The sequence below is a fragment of the Misgurnus anguillicaudatus genome, chromosome 22 (assembly GCF_027580225.2).
Source record: "Misgurnus anguillicaudatus chromosome 22, ASM2758022v2, whole genome shotgun sequence".
Taxonomy (NCBI): domain Eukaryota; kingdom Metazoa; phylum Chordata; class Actinopteri; order Cypriniformes; family Cobitidae; genus Misgurnus; species Misgurnus anguillicaudatus.
In genome coordinates, this window is record NC_073358.2 from 1,817,479 (window position 1) to 1,837,234 (window position 19,756).

A 19,756-nucleotide genomic window follows, 5' to 3' on the forward strand; every position below is an offset into this window, starting at 1 on the left:
AACATGAGGACATTTTAAAGACAGACCTGTTTGCAAGGCGGATGTTGTCTCGGCGAGTGGTTCGTCCCATTGCAGTGGATCCAGCAGGTGCTGTCGAACTTGAAGCCGTCTGTGCACTGATACATACCATGAAAGACAGATGGGGGAGGCGGACACGTCACAGGTTCACATGCGCCTTCCAACCAGCGCCCGTCTTCTGTACACTGACGCTTAAAGGCTCTCCTGTTAAAAAAAGAGACCGAAATACTGCTTGTATCCATTCGTTTTGCAAATACTTTTAAGTTAAACTAGATTTACATTTTCTAAAGAAAATATGTCTGGCTTGCCCTTGCAAAACATCTTGACACAATGTTACAACAGTGTTCTGAGTGGTTGTTGCAAAGGTACAATGAAAGAGATGTTTTGGGTTGATAATAAGTTATTTTCTACTGGTCATCATAGTACAAAGAACGCAACTAAGAATCTATATCAGGGATGCCCAAACTCAGTCCTGGAGGGCTGGTATACTGCAAAGTTTAGCTCCAACAAGTTTCTAGTATGCTTAGTAAGACCTTAATTAGCTGCTTCAGGTGTGTTTGATTAGGGTTGAAGCTAAACTCTAGGACCGAGTTGGGCACCCTTGATCTATTTGGTCTATAAATACAGTATGGCTTCATAAAAGCCATATGTTTATTGTCCATCAGTTGAAAATTGTGAGCCTGTTCGCTTGGAAGCACTTATTGTCGGTTAAGTCGAGCTGATTTGCGAGAAATCTGATGTTGCTGACCTTTTTGGCTTTTTGGCCACATGGTATCCAGGTTTACATTTGTATTTGCAGAGGGTTCCCACTTTAAGACCCGTATCATTGCAGCGCTTGGTCTGAAGCATGGCGTTGGGTACGGGAGGCGGTGCCGGACAGCGCAGTTCACATAAAGCCTCCGGAAATGACCACAGACCGTCCTCCATACAGGTCAGAGTATTATTAGTGCCTACACACCAAAAGAAAAGAAGACATGAAAGTGTGAATGCTCTATCTTTTACTTTGTGACTTTTGGTTTAAAAATTCTTCTGAAGATCTCACACAAAAAAATCAACTGATAACTACCGATATATCGGCCGATAGTTTAAAAACGGCATAATAGTCATGCCCGATATATCCTGTCAATCAAAAGATAACAGGAAAGAGCAATGAATTTGAACTCTTTTTGGCTCTATTGGCAAACCATTGGCAGATATCAGTCTGAATAATCAATTATCGGACAATATGTATGGCCGATATATCCTGTCAATCAAAAGATAACAGGAAAGAGCAATGAATTTGAACTCTTTTTGGCTCTATAGGCAAACTATCAGCAGATATCATTCTGAATAATCAACTATCGGACAATATGTGTGGCCGATATATCCTGTCAATCAAAAGATAACAGGAAAGAGCAATGAATGTGAACTCTATCGGCAAACTACCAGCAGATAACAGTCTAAATAATCGACTATCGGACAATTCTTATGGTTGATATATCCTGTCAATCGAAAGAGAACAGGAAAATGCAATGAATTTGAGCTTTATCTGCTAACTATCGGCATTGGAAGATATCAGTCTGAATAATTGACTATCGGCAGATAGTTATGGCTGATATATCCTGTCAATCAAAAGAGAACAGGAAAGAGCAATGAATTCGAACTTTATTGGCAAATTATCGGCAGATATCAGTCTGAATAATCGACTATCGGCCGATGGTTATGGCCGATATATCCTGTAAATCAAAAGAGAACAGGAAAATGCAATGAATTTGAACTCTATCGGCAAACAATCGGCAGATATCAGTCTGAATCTGAATAATCGACTATCGGCCGATAGTTATGGCCGATATATCCTGTAAACAAAAGAGAACAGGAAAATGCAATGAATTTGAACTCTATCGGCAAGCTATCGGCAGATATCAGTTTGAATAATCGACTATCAGCCGATAGTTTAAAAACAACTGATAATTATGGCCTAACTACTCTGTCACTCAAAAGAGAACAGGAAAATGCAATGAATTTGAGCTCTATCGGCATCAGCAGGTATCAGTCTGAATAATCGACTATCGGTGCATCTCTAGTTAATTGTATATAAATGTCCCCAGGTTTAGTGTGCTTGGATAAAGTTTACTGCTCTGTTAAAACTGTTAAGCATGATAATTTGCCCGTTCAGCTACATTAAGATTTTCCAGGTTCTCACCCACGAGCTGAGCGGGTTCCCTGCATTGAAACGTGCTCTTCTTGCCGTACGTGGTGCCTTCTGTGAAGTTAAAGTGGGCAGGGTGCACGTGGTATTTATCTGGCAGGCCGCAGTCCACCGGCTCGCACGATACCTGCTTGTTCCAATTCCTAACAGCACAGGTTATGGTCACGCTCGAGTCCGTCTGAAGAGAAAACACGTCAACAAAACAATTAAAACAGTTCAGTAAGTCATGCAACTGCTGTTATCATGATAAGAAGAGACGTGAGGATAAAAGCAAGATCTCAAAGCAGCATAAACTATTCAAAGTGTAAAATACTGTAGGTATGCTAATGCAGCATCGTATGACGGCAATCCCACAATGCCCCGTCTCACTGAGGAAGAAGTATCTATTAAAATGTACTTTAATAATAAAATTAAATAGTATTTGAGTGTGCTGTGTATTTTTATGTTTACTGGAGTGTTTTGTAAGTCACAATCAATTGGAATTGAGTTAAGAAGTCCAATTCTCAAGATATCATGTTGCACGGAGCTTTACAAATCAATCACTCATGAGAATTCATTTCACTTAGGATGATCAGCAGCACACACAAAGGCAGAAGCCATTCAGGCACAAACCAACAGCAACACATCTTCATCTGTCTATAAAGTTTTATAGGATGCTGTGTTTTGATGGACAATGTGTTTAGTTTGGACACCGCTCGCTGTCGGCATCTATCCTTGCGCAAAATCCTGTTATTCTAAAAATGTCCTGAAATGACCTGACATCACATCATCCCAGACATCTCTGACCTCGGATCTTTGTTTTGTAATTTCACCGTATAATGCACTTTTTAAAATCTAATGTAATTTGACTTGCATAAAAACAACTGGGTACAAGATCTTCTAGCTCTTACAGTTAAGTAAGCAAATAGGTAATGTGATGCGAACGTGACAGTAAGATAAAGTGAGAAAGATGAGCTGTTCTGTTCAAGAGGAGAATATTGATCATTTGAGTTAAAGCATCAAGTCAAGAGTAACAAGATGAAATTTCTTACTCGTTCACCGACTAAAACACCTGATCAAGACCACCAATGTCTTTCAAATTGAAAATGCTTGACTCTGTATACTGCGACTATCAAAATAATCTGCTAATCGACTGTAATATAACCAGGATTATTGGCGGATGTTGTTTTATTTCAAGATATCACAAAACATACAGTTATCATGAAACTAATGATGGTTTGGCTGCGCTGGTGGAGGAAACAGCTGTGCTTTATTGATGTTATTGATAAGCTCCGGTATATTTTCTTCCCGTCTTCTATATTTCAGTCTTATCTCATACTATTTGATATGCCATAACAATATCTCCTTACGTAGCCATAAGTCAGTTCTCTGTATAAAACATGTGCCTTCCACATGCTAAACTCGATCGATCTGTTTAAGAATTCCCGAAAGGGTCCGAACTAAAATAAATGATCGCATTAGACAAGGTCACATCTTCTCATGTGAAAGACAGGCAGCACATGCTGACCTATAGTCATGAACGCATTACAGCGCCTTACAACTCAACTCCCTGTGGGTATAAAATAATGCCCTTATCAATATCGTCCTACATATTAGCGTGCGTTCTTGGTCAAGAGTATCGTGCAGGACAGTCTCATGTTCTCATCTGTTTATAATCTGCTTTCTCGTCCAACTAAAAGATCTTCAGAAGAAGATCCAGTGACTTTTTGTTGTGGTTGCTGACGGAGAAGAGTTTCGCTGTCACTGGAACAATAGGCTACCCTTTAAAAAGTACACATTTGTACATAAAGAGTGCATAGGAGCTTTGTAAATGTGACTGCTTTTGTATCTTTCTTTCTGAAAGCGTAGTTAGTCACAGTTAGTCATAAACACACAAACATGGCTATAAGACGCACATAAAACACTGGGATACTGGCAGTAAATGTTCAGCGGGATAGAGACGGATAGGGTAGATGGATTTCACTTTAAACACTTTTATAGTCAAATGTTTCTCCTCATTTGATCTAATTCAACACAGTCATGCTATTATTGAGTAACCAAATCACACATACAGTACTGTGAACAAGAGCTACAATAAATCCATTATTTTTAATGAACATGCATAACATTCATTTTGATATTTGTGGGCCATAAACTAAAAAAAGTCAGGTTGGGAGAATCTTATGCATGCACGGAGTTAAAGATGTTAGGGATCATTTATGTGCCGATATTGCTATTTGATTACTTACTCTACCGATACCGATAGTTTCGCTTTTCACTATTATGAAACCCTAGATCTGCAATTCTGTTGTCATTGTGACCTAATTCAAAATAAATATATTTTTTCAATTGTCAGGATCTAATCATGTAGTGAATGCCTAACAAATGTTTTAATCTTAAATCTGAAGATGATAGCTCCAAAGGTGAGTTAACAACACTAACAGACATTGATATTAACTTGGCAGTTCAATTTTGAATGTTGGGAAACAACTGCTGTCCTCAAAAACACCAATTGTGCAATCAAGACAACACAGAACTACTGAAGAACTGAAACAGATTTGGAGGATAAAATTCGATAAAAGTCTCATAAACAGCTACAGGAAACATTTACAGGAGGATGTGTGTTGCTGCTAAAGGAGGATCTTAAAGTTACAAAATGGTCCTGCGACTCAATTGGTAGAGATTTGCCATCATTGCAAAGGTTACACAATTATACATGTACAAACAGGTACAGGAATACACTGTTTGGGTAAAAGCATCTGTTGAATGGGCTGTAGCGCCTATTGTATCCGTTAGTATTCCTATATCCATTGGAGTCTATGCCGGTTCCATGAAGCGTAAGTAGGAAACTGATGAAATTTGGCACAATCATAGTCGTGGTCCTCAAAAGTAATCTGACCAACTTTGGTGTCTTTAGCGCTAACTTTATTGTGCCACTTTTGAATGCTTTGATCTACAAAAATTATACTTCAACATACATTATCGCATTGAACATCTTACATTAAGACTCCGCCCATTACAGTAGTGGCCATTTAGAAAAGTACAGTATTTTGTTTTTGCACTCCTCCTTCAATTTTTGTTCAACTGTTATGAAATTTGGCTCTGATGGTCTTTGGACCGGACAGAGCTGCACAGAAATGACTTAACAGAATTAAGTTTTTTATTCAATTTAATTTTATTTATATAGTACTTTTAATAAAATTGTTTAATTAATAAAACACAGAAAAATCTGAGGACGACAGAAGTAGCAAAGTACAGCAGGTAAGATTAAATCGTACTAATGAGTGGAGTAATAATGTAACGTATAGAAGAAAGTTCTAAGTTAAGCCAATGTCAGCTGACTTTATCTTTGTTCAAAAGTTATAACTTCGCAAACGTAACAATGTCATCTTAAAATTGGTTCGGAGGCTGTATCTTGTCCATTCTTTGATAGATCGAAACGAAACTTGGTTATCTTTATCGGCACCATGAATTGGGCGTCCGTGCCAATTTTGGGAACAGTGCCACCTACAGTGCCCCAAAATGGCTTTTTGTGCTCATAACTTTTGAAATGCTTAACAGAAATTGATAATAATTATGTCGGCTTAATCTAGTCACATCGGATAGTTAACGGTTTATACAAAAATGCTTGTAACTTCAAAGAACTTAGTTTGAAATTATTTTTTTTCCCTGGTTTATGCCGATTCCAACAATATCTCGTGTCATTTTCCAACATTCTGTTAATGTGTTATTTTAAAGCAAATTAAACCCTTTTTTATCCAACTCATCTTACAAATTTGATTAAATTTTGTTTAAAAGCGGCTCATATAATCTTTGGACCGAGCTGCACAGAAATTACTGAACAGATTTTTGACATTTTAATTATTGCATTACGCTTATTAGCTTAGCATGCTATTTGTCAATCAGGTTAACCTTTAAGCTGTGTTAGTTTAGCATGTTAATCGTTAAACATATTGAATAGTGCTTTTCTGTTCTCATTCTTGCTTCCTAAACCCCCTCCTCTGCATGATGACAGATGTTGTTAAGCCAAAAACTCCAAACCTTGATCTGTTCAGGATGGGGGTTCGAATCTTTTGTGGCACCATATGAATTGTGTAATGCTCAGAGGTTTCGTAATAAAATATATATTTTTTTCATATTGGGCTTGACCCTAATAATTGCAGCAAGCAGCTATATTTTCTGTTAGATTGTGTTGGTACATAACTGTGACATTGATTTATATCAGAGCACATTTATTGCAGAAATGCGCGGCTCAGAAACGTTTTCTTTCAGTTTTAACTACCGTATACGAGGGATGAACCGGTGTCGTTCTTCATTAGCTGAACATCTAATGCAAACGTTACATCCCGTGAGCCCCTCGACCGCTTTCCATTGGTTATCCATTCCAATCTGAGCGTAGTGTTTGCACGAAGAAAACAAACAAGGACACACACACAGGCACACAAACAAGTGAAGAGAACAGATCGTTTTGACGATAACATCATCTAAGGCAGATTTCCTGGAAGCCGTGTGGCACAGCAAACTTTTTAATGATGCAAAAATCGACTGTCCTTTCATTTTCATGCACGCATACTGATTCGAGCAGATTCGAATCACCACAGAGCGCAGCTGTCAATCAAAACGTTACATCATTGCAATGACAACCAAAGGAAAAGTCACTGGTTTTCAAGTGCCAAACTTGATAAGATATCAAGAAAATAGTTACATATTCAAGATACATGTATTTAAAAACATGCTGCAATAAAAAAATAATTATTTACCAGAAATGCAACTTATTTATGGTTAGATATTCAATAGCTACAGCTATTTGGACAGCTAAAAAAATGATGTTAGAACAACAAGGACCTACAACAACCGACAATGCAAGACTGCAATGACTCCAGCAACAAATTACTGATTTATTATGCAGACCAAGGCTATTTAATCCTGATCCCAGAACAGGCCGTCCTGCATAAATGAACAGTGCTTCAAAGTGATATTTTTGAGTTACAATTTCCTTTAACGATGTAATAAAATGGTTAATGGAAAAAGCCATGAGAATTATTATAAACCTGATCATTATGAAATCTAATTTACATAAGGAATGCATTTACAGTCAAATGATAATTAATCTGCAAAACAATGGGAAATTATTTTATGTAGTGTAATAATGTTACAGTTGATTGTGTGATAAATGGGTACAGACGTCATAAATGACGCCGAATGCGTGTGGACTGTTAATATGAATTGTGAATAGACGTCAAACGCATGCTGCAGGTCTTTAAAACAAGCCAAAACGCCAGTGACTCATTTTAGTGTATTTGTATCTTCAAGACTACCCTCTCCATAAAAATGCACAAAAATAGACAGCACGCACAATTGCTGGGTAAACGGTCAACATTAGCTATATCAAGTTTTAAATGAAGGGAAAATTGGATAACATCCTAAAGGACTATGGAGGAATTCTTGTAGACGTTGAGACGTGAATCAGAATTAGACTTTGATGAGCCTGTTCAGTTTCAGATCTCTCATGTGGAGTACCTGGCTCTTGATGTTATTATCCCCGTGGATCTTCAGGTCGTAACCGCTGTGACATGTGACAGTGCAGCGAGCTCCGTTGTCCACCATCACTTTTCCGTCATCGCCGCAATTCACATCTGCATTCCGGATCGATGGCTTCTTGCAATCAATGGCTTTACAGGAATAATTTACACAGCTGCACACAGAGGAAATGAAGAAGAGATGGTTGAGTAGCCCACAAACGAAAGTGTGCTAAATATGACATTTTACATTCATGTTGTTATTTTACCATTTTTATTTTTACGGTAAATTCTGATCCATGCAAAATTTTATATGGTAACACAATAATGTAAGTCAGGGGCCTCAAACGGGATATCTTAACTCTGCGGACCCTGTACAGGGTCCAAAATTATTTATTATTACTTAATATAAAATATTTAATGTAAAATTGTTTTTTGAGTGATTCTTGCCATTGGGTGGTTTATCATATGAAAAAGAAAATAATAATAATATTTGTCACAAACAACAGCTTTTAAATTTAACTTCAAAGGGTTTCCTGTATAATGATATAAAGAAATTTATTCCACTGTATGTGGGTATGGGGACACTTCAAATGTTTTTAGGCGGAAATTGAATCATTGAATTGTATCATTCCTCGCTTAAGTTGGAATAGAATAACTTTTGCAGAGATTACGATAAAGATAAATTTCCTTTTACCTCTACAAACTGACATCAGCTGGAATCAAACAAAACTGTCTGCAGGTTTTGTGACCACACAGGGCCAGAGTTATACACTTTTCAAAGACTTTTGCAAAAAATATCAAAAGCACCTATTTATTTTTGTGTTTAATTAGACGACTGACAACACATACAACCATGTTTAGCACTTTCAACAGTGTTTTGTAAAATTTGGAGGGGTTTCCTGTAAAATGACATAAAAACTTTACATTTACTCCACTGTATGTGGTTATGAGGGGCTTTTAAATTTGGGCATGCCACATTCAGGCAGAAATTCAGAAAAGAGTGTAACAGGTTGGCACCTATTATGCAAAATCCACTTTTACAAGGTGTTTGGACAAATTTATGTTGGCAGTGTGTGAACACAACCACAATGAAAATCCTTTTTTAATCCCCATAATTTGATTCTCTTGTTAATGTGACATCACACTGATTAAGCCCCGCCCACGGCTGTCCGCCATATCTCAATAATAAGATCCTATTTCTCAGACTGTATTCACAGGAATCAGATCTATTTTAACTAAAAGAAGTGAGGAGCTGTAGCTCATTTGCAATTAAAGGTACAGACACAAAAGCAGTGCCTTTTTGTTCCCGTCCAAATAGGGGCATTTTGGACATGCTATAATAAATGCTATGTGGGGTATGTTGTCCTGAAACTTCACAGACACATTCTGGGCACACCTAAGACTTATATTACATGTTGTAAAAATTGACATAATAGGTGCCCTTTAAAGCCCAAAAGGTCCCTGCTAATTGTTTTACTATATAATGCATACATTGTACTAAGAATCAAATATCCCGTGGTTCATTTATAATTTTTCACACTTTCAGAGGCACTTCATTCACAAACAGCACTCCAGATCGTCTGACAGTCGCGTGTGTCGTAAAACTTACGAGGAGAAACAACTGTGACAAAGTTTGATGCTTGAATGAATCAACTGAGAATTCCATTAAGTCTCCCGAGCGATGAAAAGTCATTCCTCAGACGCCTGACAGCAGAATACAAACACATCACATCTAACTTCAGCGACACACACACACACAATCTCTCCCTGACCATCCTTACATTAATCTTCATTAGCCTGCCAGCCGGATTATAAATAGATGTTTCCAGTATACTGTATCTAAACAAACAAGAGTTACTAACAGCAACCAAAACTCTCATTCAGTCAATGAGATGTGATTACACCGGGGGAAACATTTACCGTAGTATTCAAACAGATCATACCAGCACAAATCACTTAATCAGGTCCTCACTAGTTAAACTTGGGTGGTATCCCTACTAAAAAATCCAGCCAAAACTTTTAGAGGGCTGGAAGACCAGCTTGACCAGGCTGGAAGCTTGGCTAAGCTGGTTGGTTGGTCTTAGCTGGTTTAAGATGGTCCTCCCAGCCTGGCAAAGCAGTTAAGCTGTTTATCCAGCCTGGACAAGCTATTGGGTTTGTCTTTTCAGTAGGGATACTACCTAAACCAGCTAATGACCACCTAAACACCATGTATAACCATCAGAAACATATTGTTGGACTATAATACAAAACAAGCACATGATATTTGGTGTTAAGGGCATCCCTTTGTTTTTCTGATGCATATTGGACACCTACAGGTGCTTTCATACCGGACCTGAAGAGGTACCAAACATCAGTTTTTGTTTTGAACATGCACACTGTTACATAAAGAGCAAATGATGTGACCAAATGAACAATGCTGGCTGAAGTTTGCTCACACAGAAGAAAGTGGCAAGAAAAAATACTGGAGCCAGTCTGTAAATGCAGAGTTGGCATTTTCATCTCTTAGCTGACCAAGTAGAATCCTGACAGATTTGGCTGCGGTCAGAGAGGGGCAAACATGAGCTATGGGTCCTGTTCTGTTAGCAGGGACGCATGCGAGAAATGAAGAAATATGGTTTTCGGTTTCAGCCACATTTTCTAATGCAAGAGAACCTGAAAAGAAGCTTCTGTCGAGCGCTTGGAAACCATTGCATTGTTGTAATCCTGACAGATTTCTGCTTTACTCACACAGTATTGGGATTTGTATATAAATGATGCTTCTGCAAAGAAAAATCCAGCATAAGCTTTAAGGTGGCAGTAGCTGGTTTAAGATGGTCCTCCCAGCCTGGCAAAGCTGGTCCAGGTTAAAAGTGACCAAAACACATCTTGCAAAACCAGCAAAAACCAATCTGGGAGACCAGCTAAAACCAGCTCCCCAGCTTTTGCTGGTCTTAGCTGGATTTTTCAGTAGGGGTATGAAATGCAATCATGCAAAACTATTTTAAACAATATTTTCTCGAGTTATGGGGAGGTGACACTAGACTTTATATTTTTCAGACATTGCTGCGTCCATTTTTGAGCCGTGACGTACTGGTTTTCTACTGGTCTCTATGTGATATGAATTTTCAGGTCAGAGTTCCCCAGACTTAAACTTTGCTATGCAGCTAAATGTTAAATCTTTTTGCACAAGCTTGCGTTTCAATGGAAGTCAATGGAACGAAAAGTGATGTGACCGCCACTTTATTCTATAATGCATGTGTCTGACCTCATATTAACTAGAAGACTACATGCAATAATTGTACATTTATCAATTTTGCACACGTTTTATCCAAAGTGACTTACAAACCCATGTCATTTTGAGACACCAGTGAATAATTGTATTGTATTTAGGGCTGCATAACGATTAATCGCAACTAATCATTTGCAAAATTAAAGTTTACATCATTTATATGTGTGTACTGTGTATAATAATTATGCATAAAAATACACACACGTGCATGTATAATTTTAAGGGGGGGGAGTATTTATTAAGCATTTATACTTGTATATATACATTTTTATATTTACATGTAAATATTTCTTAAATATATATTTTATATATTTAATATATATTTTAATAAATAACATGCATGTGTGTGCATTTATATATACAGAATTATTATACACAGTCTACACAAAGTATATATGTAACTTTATATATATATATAATATATAACTTTTATTTTGCAAACAATTAGTCGTGATTAATCGTTACGCAGCCCTAATTGTATTGTATTTATTGTACTTATACCGTGAAGTTGTAATGATTTTGTCTCTAAATAGTGAAATGTTTATATTTCCCCAACTGTAGTGTCTAAAAGTGCACAAAACCATACTGAATTATGAACGGCACACACAGACAAGTATCTGTTAATATTTGGCCTAATGTTTTCGGTTATATTGCTTTGCAAGCTATTTTCTATAATCCTATGAGCCAAAACTTAGTGCCAATGTAGTGAATAAAACACGGCGCTCCGAACACATTAAACTCCTGCTGAAGTGGCATACAGTTGAGAAAAAGTGGAGAGAACATAAACCCGAAGCATGTTAATGGCCTCCGTTGTTAACAACACTGGGAATTGGGGACATGGTGTTTTGTAGATCGGGCAGCATTACGGGAAACATTTTGCCGGCGGTCAAAGGCCTCCACAGACGACTCCATACAAGACGCGAAGTCCCGTAGCCAAAATATGAAGTGGTGTACAACATATTTGTGTGTGTGTGTGTGGACCAGAGGAAGTGAAGGAGTCGTACTGTATGTACAGTACGTGTGTGTCCATTTAATTGCACTTCATAGAGAAAAAAATCACAGTAAGAGCAGAACGACTTTAGGTGGAACGTAAGTCCAATATAATACACAAATATATGTCCATCAGTTATTGCAAACCATTGACATATGTATAGCGATATTTTGATATCTTATAGATTCTCGAACGCTGCAGATCTTTTGAAGAATAACTGTAATGTAAAGGAAGTAAATGTGCACAGATTTATAAATATCTTTCACATTATTAAATATATTTACACAAAACCAAATATGCATGTTTTCAGTGTCTTGTGTTCATTAGAAATCGAATCCATGAACTTTGCATTGCCAACGAAATGAAACCATGTCACAAATTGAAAAGAGACATGACTACAGTGTGATCTCTCACCTCTGGCCCATGGGGTTGTAGATCTCATTGCTCTGGCAGCCGCTGATGGTTATGGGGTCGAAGAACTGGAAGGTGCGCAGGCCGACGCCGGAGATGGCCACCAGGTCAGAGCGAAACATAAGGAGGATGGCTTGGGTGTGGTAGAAAGCGACGCTCAAGTCGTGATACACCGGAATCACCAGTGGATTGGATCGACAGCTCAGACGCCAGTCACCTGAGATGAGATGGACAGACTGCATTTTAATATCCAAGCACCAAGCATAAATTTGTATATGATATATATATGCAAACAATCATATTCTGTCCTATATCTTTATGGGCTACGCAACCAATTAAACGATGCACACGTCCTAGTTTTGTACGGCTGCCGACGGCGACAACCTGCACCAGTGCTCACCTAAACTGTGAACGTCCCCTTTAGTGTCAATCAGCTGAACTGTAACGTTGCATTGGGTTTGATCGATGTAGCTGGTGCCGTCTGCAGCTAAATGGATGATGACAGCCGCAGCGACCATAGGAAAGAAATGAGCCTGTGGAAGATCAGATCTGCTGATTGCCACATACAGAATGCAAGTGTTTGATATATAGTATCTTCTCAATTCCCTAAAGGAAAAATAGTGACTTTCCAAAAATACATGCTTGTAAATACTATATCGTTCTGAAACACAAAACAGCCCATTTAATGAAAAATACTCCAAATTATTTTCATCATAGCCTAATGAAACTTTGTCAGAGGACCAAGATCTCCTTTATGCATGCTGGGTCTGTGGTCCACTTTTGCAACATTTTCCAAAATAAATAAGCATAAACATCATCATTATTATAATCAGAGGCTTTTATTTAATTTAAGCAATTGCCTCTCCAAGGGCTTATTGCGTATTAAATGATTATTGAGAATAACCAAAAGTCTGATCTTTTGAGCAGTCTGAAAGTTTACTAGAGCAATTCTTACCTTCAGCCAATATTGAGTATACCAAGACAAGCCCTGCGCCTCACGACATGGAAACCAGGCGTACTGAGAAACCCCATCAGACAAATCAAATACTTTGGACTGGCACGTCTGTAACACCCAACAAATGACAAATACATTAACTATATTTTCTAGACAATGTAATGAGTGATTTTTTTATGTCTGATGACTGAAATATATAGCTGCACTGCAAAAAAAGTATTTTTGTCTTGTTTCCAGTACAAATATCAAAAAATTCTTCAATTAAGATAATAAAAATAATTCCAGTTTTTAGACTAAAGACAAAAAATGTAAGTGAATTTGTGCAACAACAACAACAAAAAACCCGCAAAAAATCTGCCAATGGGGTAAGAAAAAAAATCTTGATATAGGTTAACTTTGTTCTTTAACATTTAATAAAAAAGTCTTACCCCATTGGCTAATTTTGTTCTTTTTTGCTTGCTTTAATTTTATATAATTATATCTATTATTTATTTTCTTAGGTCTTTTAAGAATTTTAAGATATTTGTACTAAAAACTACGGAACCCCTAAGGTGACATTTGAGAAAAAAAATCTAAAGCTTTCATGTGCTCACGCAAAACCTTCATGTGCAGATTTTTTTTTAGTTTAGTTTTGCGTGCTCACGTAAAACTATTGCGCGCTCATGTGAAACTATCGCTCGCGCACGTGAAACTATCGCGTGCGCACGTAAAACAAAAGTTTCGCTTGCGCACACAAAAGTTTCACGTGAGCACGCGAAACTAAACGCGGTAGTTTCACGTGCGCACGCGAAATTTTCACGTAAGCACGTAATAGTTTCACGTGAGCACGTGAAACTAAACTTTATTTAATTTTTGCTCCATGTCCCCTTAGGGGCTCCATTGAAAACAAGACAAAAATACTAAGTAAAAAAGTCATTTTTTGCAGTGTGAGGGGAAGGTTTTCAATGATATATGTCTGTAAATGAATTAAGTAAATAGTAAAAAGTTGACACACACATTACAGTACATGTACACTGTAAAAAGTGAAAAGTTCAAATTAAAAAATTACTTAAATTGATAACACCTAAAAAATAAGTTTATTCAACTTACATTTTTTACATAAAGTTAAACAAAAGTGAATTTTTAAATTACATTTTGTATGTGTTACCAATTGAATAATTTTTTTAAGTTAATCCAAAGTTTTTACAGTGTATTAAGTAAAAAAAAAAAAAAATATATATATATATATATAACTGGTGTTGTTTTTTATGCATTTCTGTACTCATCCCTTAAATAATAATATAACACAAAGCTCATTGGTTATAAATCATAAATAGCTAAAATTCTTCATCTCTCCAGAAAACACCCGTCACTCTTTCCCATTCCTCTGATGTTTGGCAGAAATGTGCAATACATCAATCACTGAATATAATTTTATCGTAAAAAGAAAAATGATGCGTTAACCGCACTGAAAACAATGAGTTCTGTTGAGAATACTTGAAAAATACATTTTTTTAAACCTCAGAGCCCATTAAAAAAAGCTTTACGCACCATGACATTAGACAAGGACATCATGTTTTGTCTATTTCCCTGATCATGTGAAATATGATATGTGTAATCAGAGACACCATGGAAAGTACACTAAAAAACCATAGTATCTGACCAAGAGATCTGTTGATGTGTTCGGTATAATCTGCTCCATAGGGGGAACGAAGCAAATCTTGCACTTCCAAGCAGCGCGACCGCAGGTGGAAATTCACAGTCTTACACCAGTCTTGTGCCGGTATGAAGAACAGTAGATGTAAGAAACTCGCTCAATATGTATTCATCAATGATTTGATGAAGTCATTAGAGGATGAAATAAACGAGAAGCCGCTAAATTATCAGCGGGTGGTGGAAGTCTCCCTGCGGACGCATAGCAGGCCGATGAAATCGCCGCTAACCGCAACACCAACGCCAGGAACGCTCAACCATCAGCCCTGTGTGAGGGGCTAAATAAACCAATAAAACAAATGATCTACAACATATCGACTCAAACCACAGGTTACTGGAATGTGAGGACAGGTCGTAAATTACAAAAGGAGCCGGAAAAATCTTTTTTTTATCGAGAGGAACTTTTTAGTATCTGTTACGGTCCTACGACCTCAATAAAGATCCTGTGGTGTTGGACAAGTGTTGTCAGTAAGGTGGAGCGTTGCATGTGGTTTGTCGCCCGGTTCTGAAAGCCTCAAATTTTTGTCACACAATTTTTCCAATACTCACATCGGGCGTTTGTCCCACAGCACCACGGTCAGTCTCGATGTAAAGTTAATTTTTAAGTAAATAACCATGAGCGCTCACTACTAAAAACAAAGTAAGTCCGGGTTCAACGTCTGTGTCCAAGACCTAATGTAGACCATCTGTTAAGTTTTGGCGTGGACCGCCCCCCACATTAAAACAGAAACATATACACAGCACCACAGCCAAACCCTGAGATTTTGTTTGTAAATCACCACTTAAGATAAAAGGCAAATGGAAAGGAAAAACTGCATCTCCATAGTCGCCAAATCACTGCATCAACTGAGCCAATGAACCACATTTACCTGTCCGAGTTTACCAGTCGTCGTGCCCGGTTAGAGAGAGAGAGTGCACAAAAAGAGACAACGAAAGAATTACAGTCTGGGACCATGTAGCCAGATATATAATGGATGACTTCATTCTTTGCTCAACTCGATGCAAAATAAAACACCGCACATCAGGGTTGACTCGGGTCAGTCACCGCAAACCTCAGGGTTGCCCAATTCTCAGTACACAAATGCTTATTTGGGAACATCTGCACGAGCTGGCAAAGAATGGAGCTCTGGATGGAGGTGCTGAGCGTCAACGCTTGATTAACAGTCAGGTTTAAATGAACCACAAACTGTTGTTATGATATTAAGTGTTCCTGGGATTTGAAAAGCTCTTTGCATGTAAGGTGCTTCACATAGAAACTGTAAATATGATCTAAACTATTCATGCATTTATACTTAATAATAAAAATTTACTACATTTGCAATGCGGCCCCGTGAGGGTTTTCTTCTTTTGGTCTCTATTGTTCCTAAAAGACTTTTCTCTGCATAAACAGAGAGTTTCACGAAAGCGACTGTTTCTTATTTGGAATATATTTGCAAATTTGTTTATTTATTTTCCCTGCCCACATTGGATAAACTTTAACTTGTTTTTCCGGCAAAACCGGGACAAATAAGGCAGGGATTTGCCAAACGACCCAACATCTGCGAGATATTTGCCGAGACCCGTGTGAGATTCGGATCGCCATCACGACACGAAGGAAGCATGCACAGAGTTTGCGATGTCCTCTGGACGCCATTACGTGAAAAGATTGTTTCAGATGTCATCTAGGTCTCCTTCTCAGACTGTATATGAAAGCACTGATCTGGACAAGTTTGGCTTCAGTCCTGAAGTTCCTCTGTGGGCATAAATGTGTGGTTGGACATTGGTCTGCAAGTTACCTCCAGATCACATAAACAGCCTCGGTTCTGCAGACCCACACCGCACGAGCTTCCAAAACCCTTGACGTGTTAACAGTCAGCTATGTAAATGGAGGTTCCAGTCCGTTATGGGAAAACCAGTTGGTCTTTATGATGATAAATGAAATGGGAGTTGCCACAAGCTTACGATGATCAATGCAAACTTATCAATTTACGGATACAGGTACATCTCTGGTCAGACCAAAACAGGTGAGCTATCGGCACATAAGAGCGGCAACAAAGAGCCGTAACCTATCTCACCCTCCAACCACGCTCTGGTTTGAATGCTAAGACCTCACACGTATAGCCCAACTCTTTCTTGTGTGCCATCATCACGTTACAAACGACTTCAGGGCAATCAATCCTGCGTCATCACTCGCTGTAGAGCTCGGGCCCTTAAACATCAGCTGGTCGAGCTAACATGTGCTTATCATTAATCTGAGCACTAGCCGCTGGTGCATTCTGCTACAAGCAACATCCCAATGGTGCCACTTCATGAACTAGATGTTACCTTCTGAAGAACTCTGTATTCGTACTTTGCCAGGTCTGGGCTATCAGAAATACCTCGGCTGGCCCCAGGAGCAGTTACACCGGAGATGGGAAAATTAACAGCAGGATATTATTTAGAAATTTTGATGCACTATTAGCTGGTGTGTGTTGTAAACAGATGATTTTATTTTGGGGAAATTGAAAAATTGGGGGCTGAATATATGAAGAGTTTGGTTCCAAAACGCAATAAATCCATTTTGGCTAATTTGGGTAAAAATGTGTTTTCTATACCAAGAAAGTGACAAGATGAAAACCACTATTTTCTGTTACAAACTTTAATAGCATTAATCGAAACACTTACTTTGTCATATTAATAACACTGTCATTGCTGCGGTTATACTTGGGACATCATCGCTGAACTTTTTTGACAGCTTTTTTGGTCTTACTCGGTTTTTGTTGGCTTCGAGTAAAATAATGGAAAGTTTTTCATAAGATCCTCTGGGGTCGGTGTGTTAGCATGACAGAAGCTTCATGCTGTCGTGTGAGAACAAGCAACAGCCGGCATTTTTCCTTCTCCCGAGTGCCTCTCACATAAATTATTCGATTTTGATGGCTCACGTTTCGTCCCTGTCACAGAAAACCACCACAAGTTTATCAATGCCATCAAAGTATTATTTTGTTTTTGTTTGTTTGTTGATCACAAAATACAAGATGAGGAAAACTGGGATTCTGTGTGTAGTCAACGCGCCACCATTGTTGTTTACAATTCGTGGAATGGTGCGCTGTGATTGGTTGAGCGGATTTATCGCATTCTGCAGACAAGGAGGACTGGCGTGAAACTTTCGCTTTCACATGGGCAATGGATAGTTTCAGGTGTGCACGCGATAGTTTCACGTCAGCATGCAAAACTAAACTTTAAAAAAGTGAGCACATGAAACTAAACTTTAGATTTTTTTACTCCAATGTCACCTTAGGGGCTCGGTACAGTACTGATTTTGTCAGTAACCTTTTTTCTTTTAAATGGCGTTTATCGCGTTTTGGAACAAAACTCTTAATTTGTGTTAATCTAAAATGGCACGCAGTTAAAATTTGATTTGCACCATCGCACCATTAAAAGGCTAAATGCAAAATTAGTCCATTACGTTTACAGAAGAGTTGTCCTTTACACACTGCACAATATAGCCTTTACAGCATTTAAATAGATCTAAACCCCTTTTACACTCTGGGGCTGTTTACACTTGGTATTAAGATGTGTTTTCATCGATCGGATCACAAGTGGACGAGAGAGACACATTACGTTTACACCTGGTATTTAAATCCGTCTCTTTTCTCCACTTTCGACCGCTTCTGTGCTGAATACTGTGAGGGGGTGGTCTGTGAGACGGTGGGCGAGTCTCTCTGCTGTCATTCAAACCCGAGCGGGAGTAATTATGAGTTTATATGGACGCGATCTTATATAATGTCGGAGTGCACTGCTTGTTTAGCAAGTAAACATGCTGCACAGTGTTTTGTCATGAGTATGTAAGAGCTTTCTTTGAATTTTCAGCGCAATTGATGAAATAGGATCGCGCAACTTTCACACGCTTTCAAAACGAAACTACGGAGATCAGCCGCTTAGTTTTATCAATGAAAGGCTAAAAATAGCGCAATAAGTTCACGCCAGAAGTCAAAAAAGACGTAAAACTTGTGTTTAATACCTCAGATTAGATAAATGGGCGGAGAGAAGGTGGTCACGTGTGGCTGTTAGAACGCATTCAACCACTTGTGCGTTCCGCAACTCCAAAGCGATCCGATCGAAAGTGGTTTCGACCACCTCTGGATGTGGTTGAAAGTGGTCGAAAGTGGACGAGCTCAAAACGTTTTGAACACCGTTTACACCTGGCATAAACGTCGTCCACTTGTGATCCGATCGACGAAAACACATGTTAATGCCAAGTGTAAACAGCCTCAGAGATTACGGAAAATACACGGCAAATGAATCCAGGATTTGTCCAAGATCGTTTGATTTTTGGTTTATTCACCAATGATTTTCTGGAATCTGTCCGTGCATTCACACACATACCGTAAAGATCCTGTAAAGACAGGTGACATATTTTTTCCACAGTGTCTTAAGCTTGCTAATTATCCGTGATTTCTCTCTGAAGAAACCATTCGCATGCATTTTAGTTTATGATAAGACCATCAGGAGCGTGTGATGCACTGCTCTGTCATGCTGGTGAATGATCTCCGCTTCAGAGCAGATAGTGACGAGCTCTCTGATCTCTGCTTCAGGCCAGTTTGACAACATTTCTTTAGATGTGAATGTTGATCTGCGTTTAAATCCCTGTGTCAAAGAGCTGAACCATAACTTCTTGTTGCGATCACACAAGCGTCCTCACTACGGCACATCCCATTCGGCATTGTTTCTGCCATGCGTTCACACAGAATGCTTTCTGTGAATGTTACTA

The 19,756-nt window shown here is 38.4% G+C and overlaps 1 protein-coding gene across 2 annotated transcripts in view; it reads right to left on the reverse strand.

Moving 5' to 3' along the window:
- Positions 1-19,756, reverse strand: part of pappaa (pregnancy-associated plasma protein A, pappalysin 1a) — an 84,679-nt gene that overhangs the window by 19,442 nt on the left and 45,481 nt on the right. For both annotated transcript variants that reach the window (XM_055200297.2, XM_055200295.2), the window contains exons 12-18: positions 13,336-13,443; positions 12,781-12,913; positions 12,384-12,597; positions 7,706-7,880; positions 2,201-2,384; positions 767-968; positions 27-222 (exon numbers count right to left, since the gene is read on the reverse strand). In XM_055200297.2, the coding sequence (XP_055056272.2) occupies positions 27-222; positions 767-968; positions 2,201-2,384; positions 7,706-7,880; positions 12,384-12,597; positions 12,781-12,913; positions 13,336-13,443 (1,212 nt within the window). The remainder of the gene's footprint in view (positions 1-26; positions 223-766; positions 969-2,200; positions 2,385-7,705; positions 7,881-12,383; positions 12,598-12,780; positions 12,914-13,335; positions 13,444-19,756) is intronic.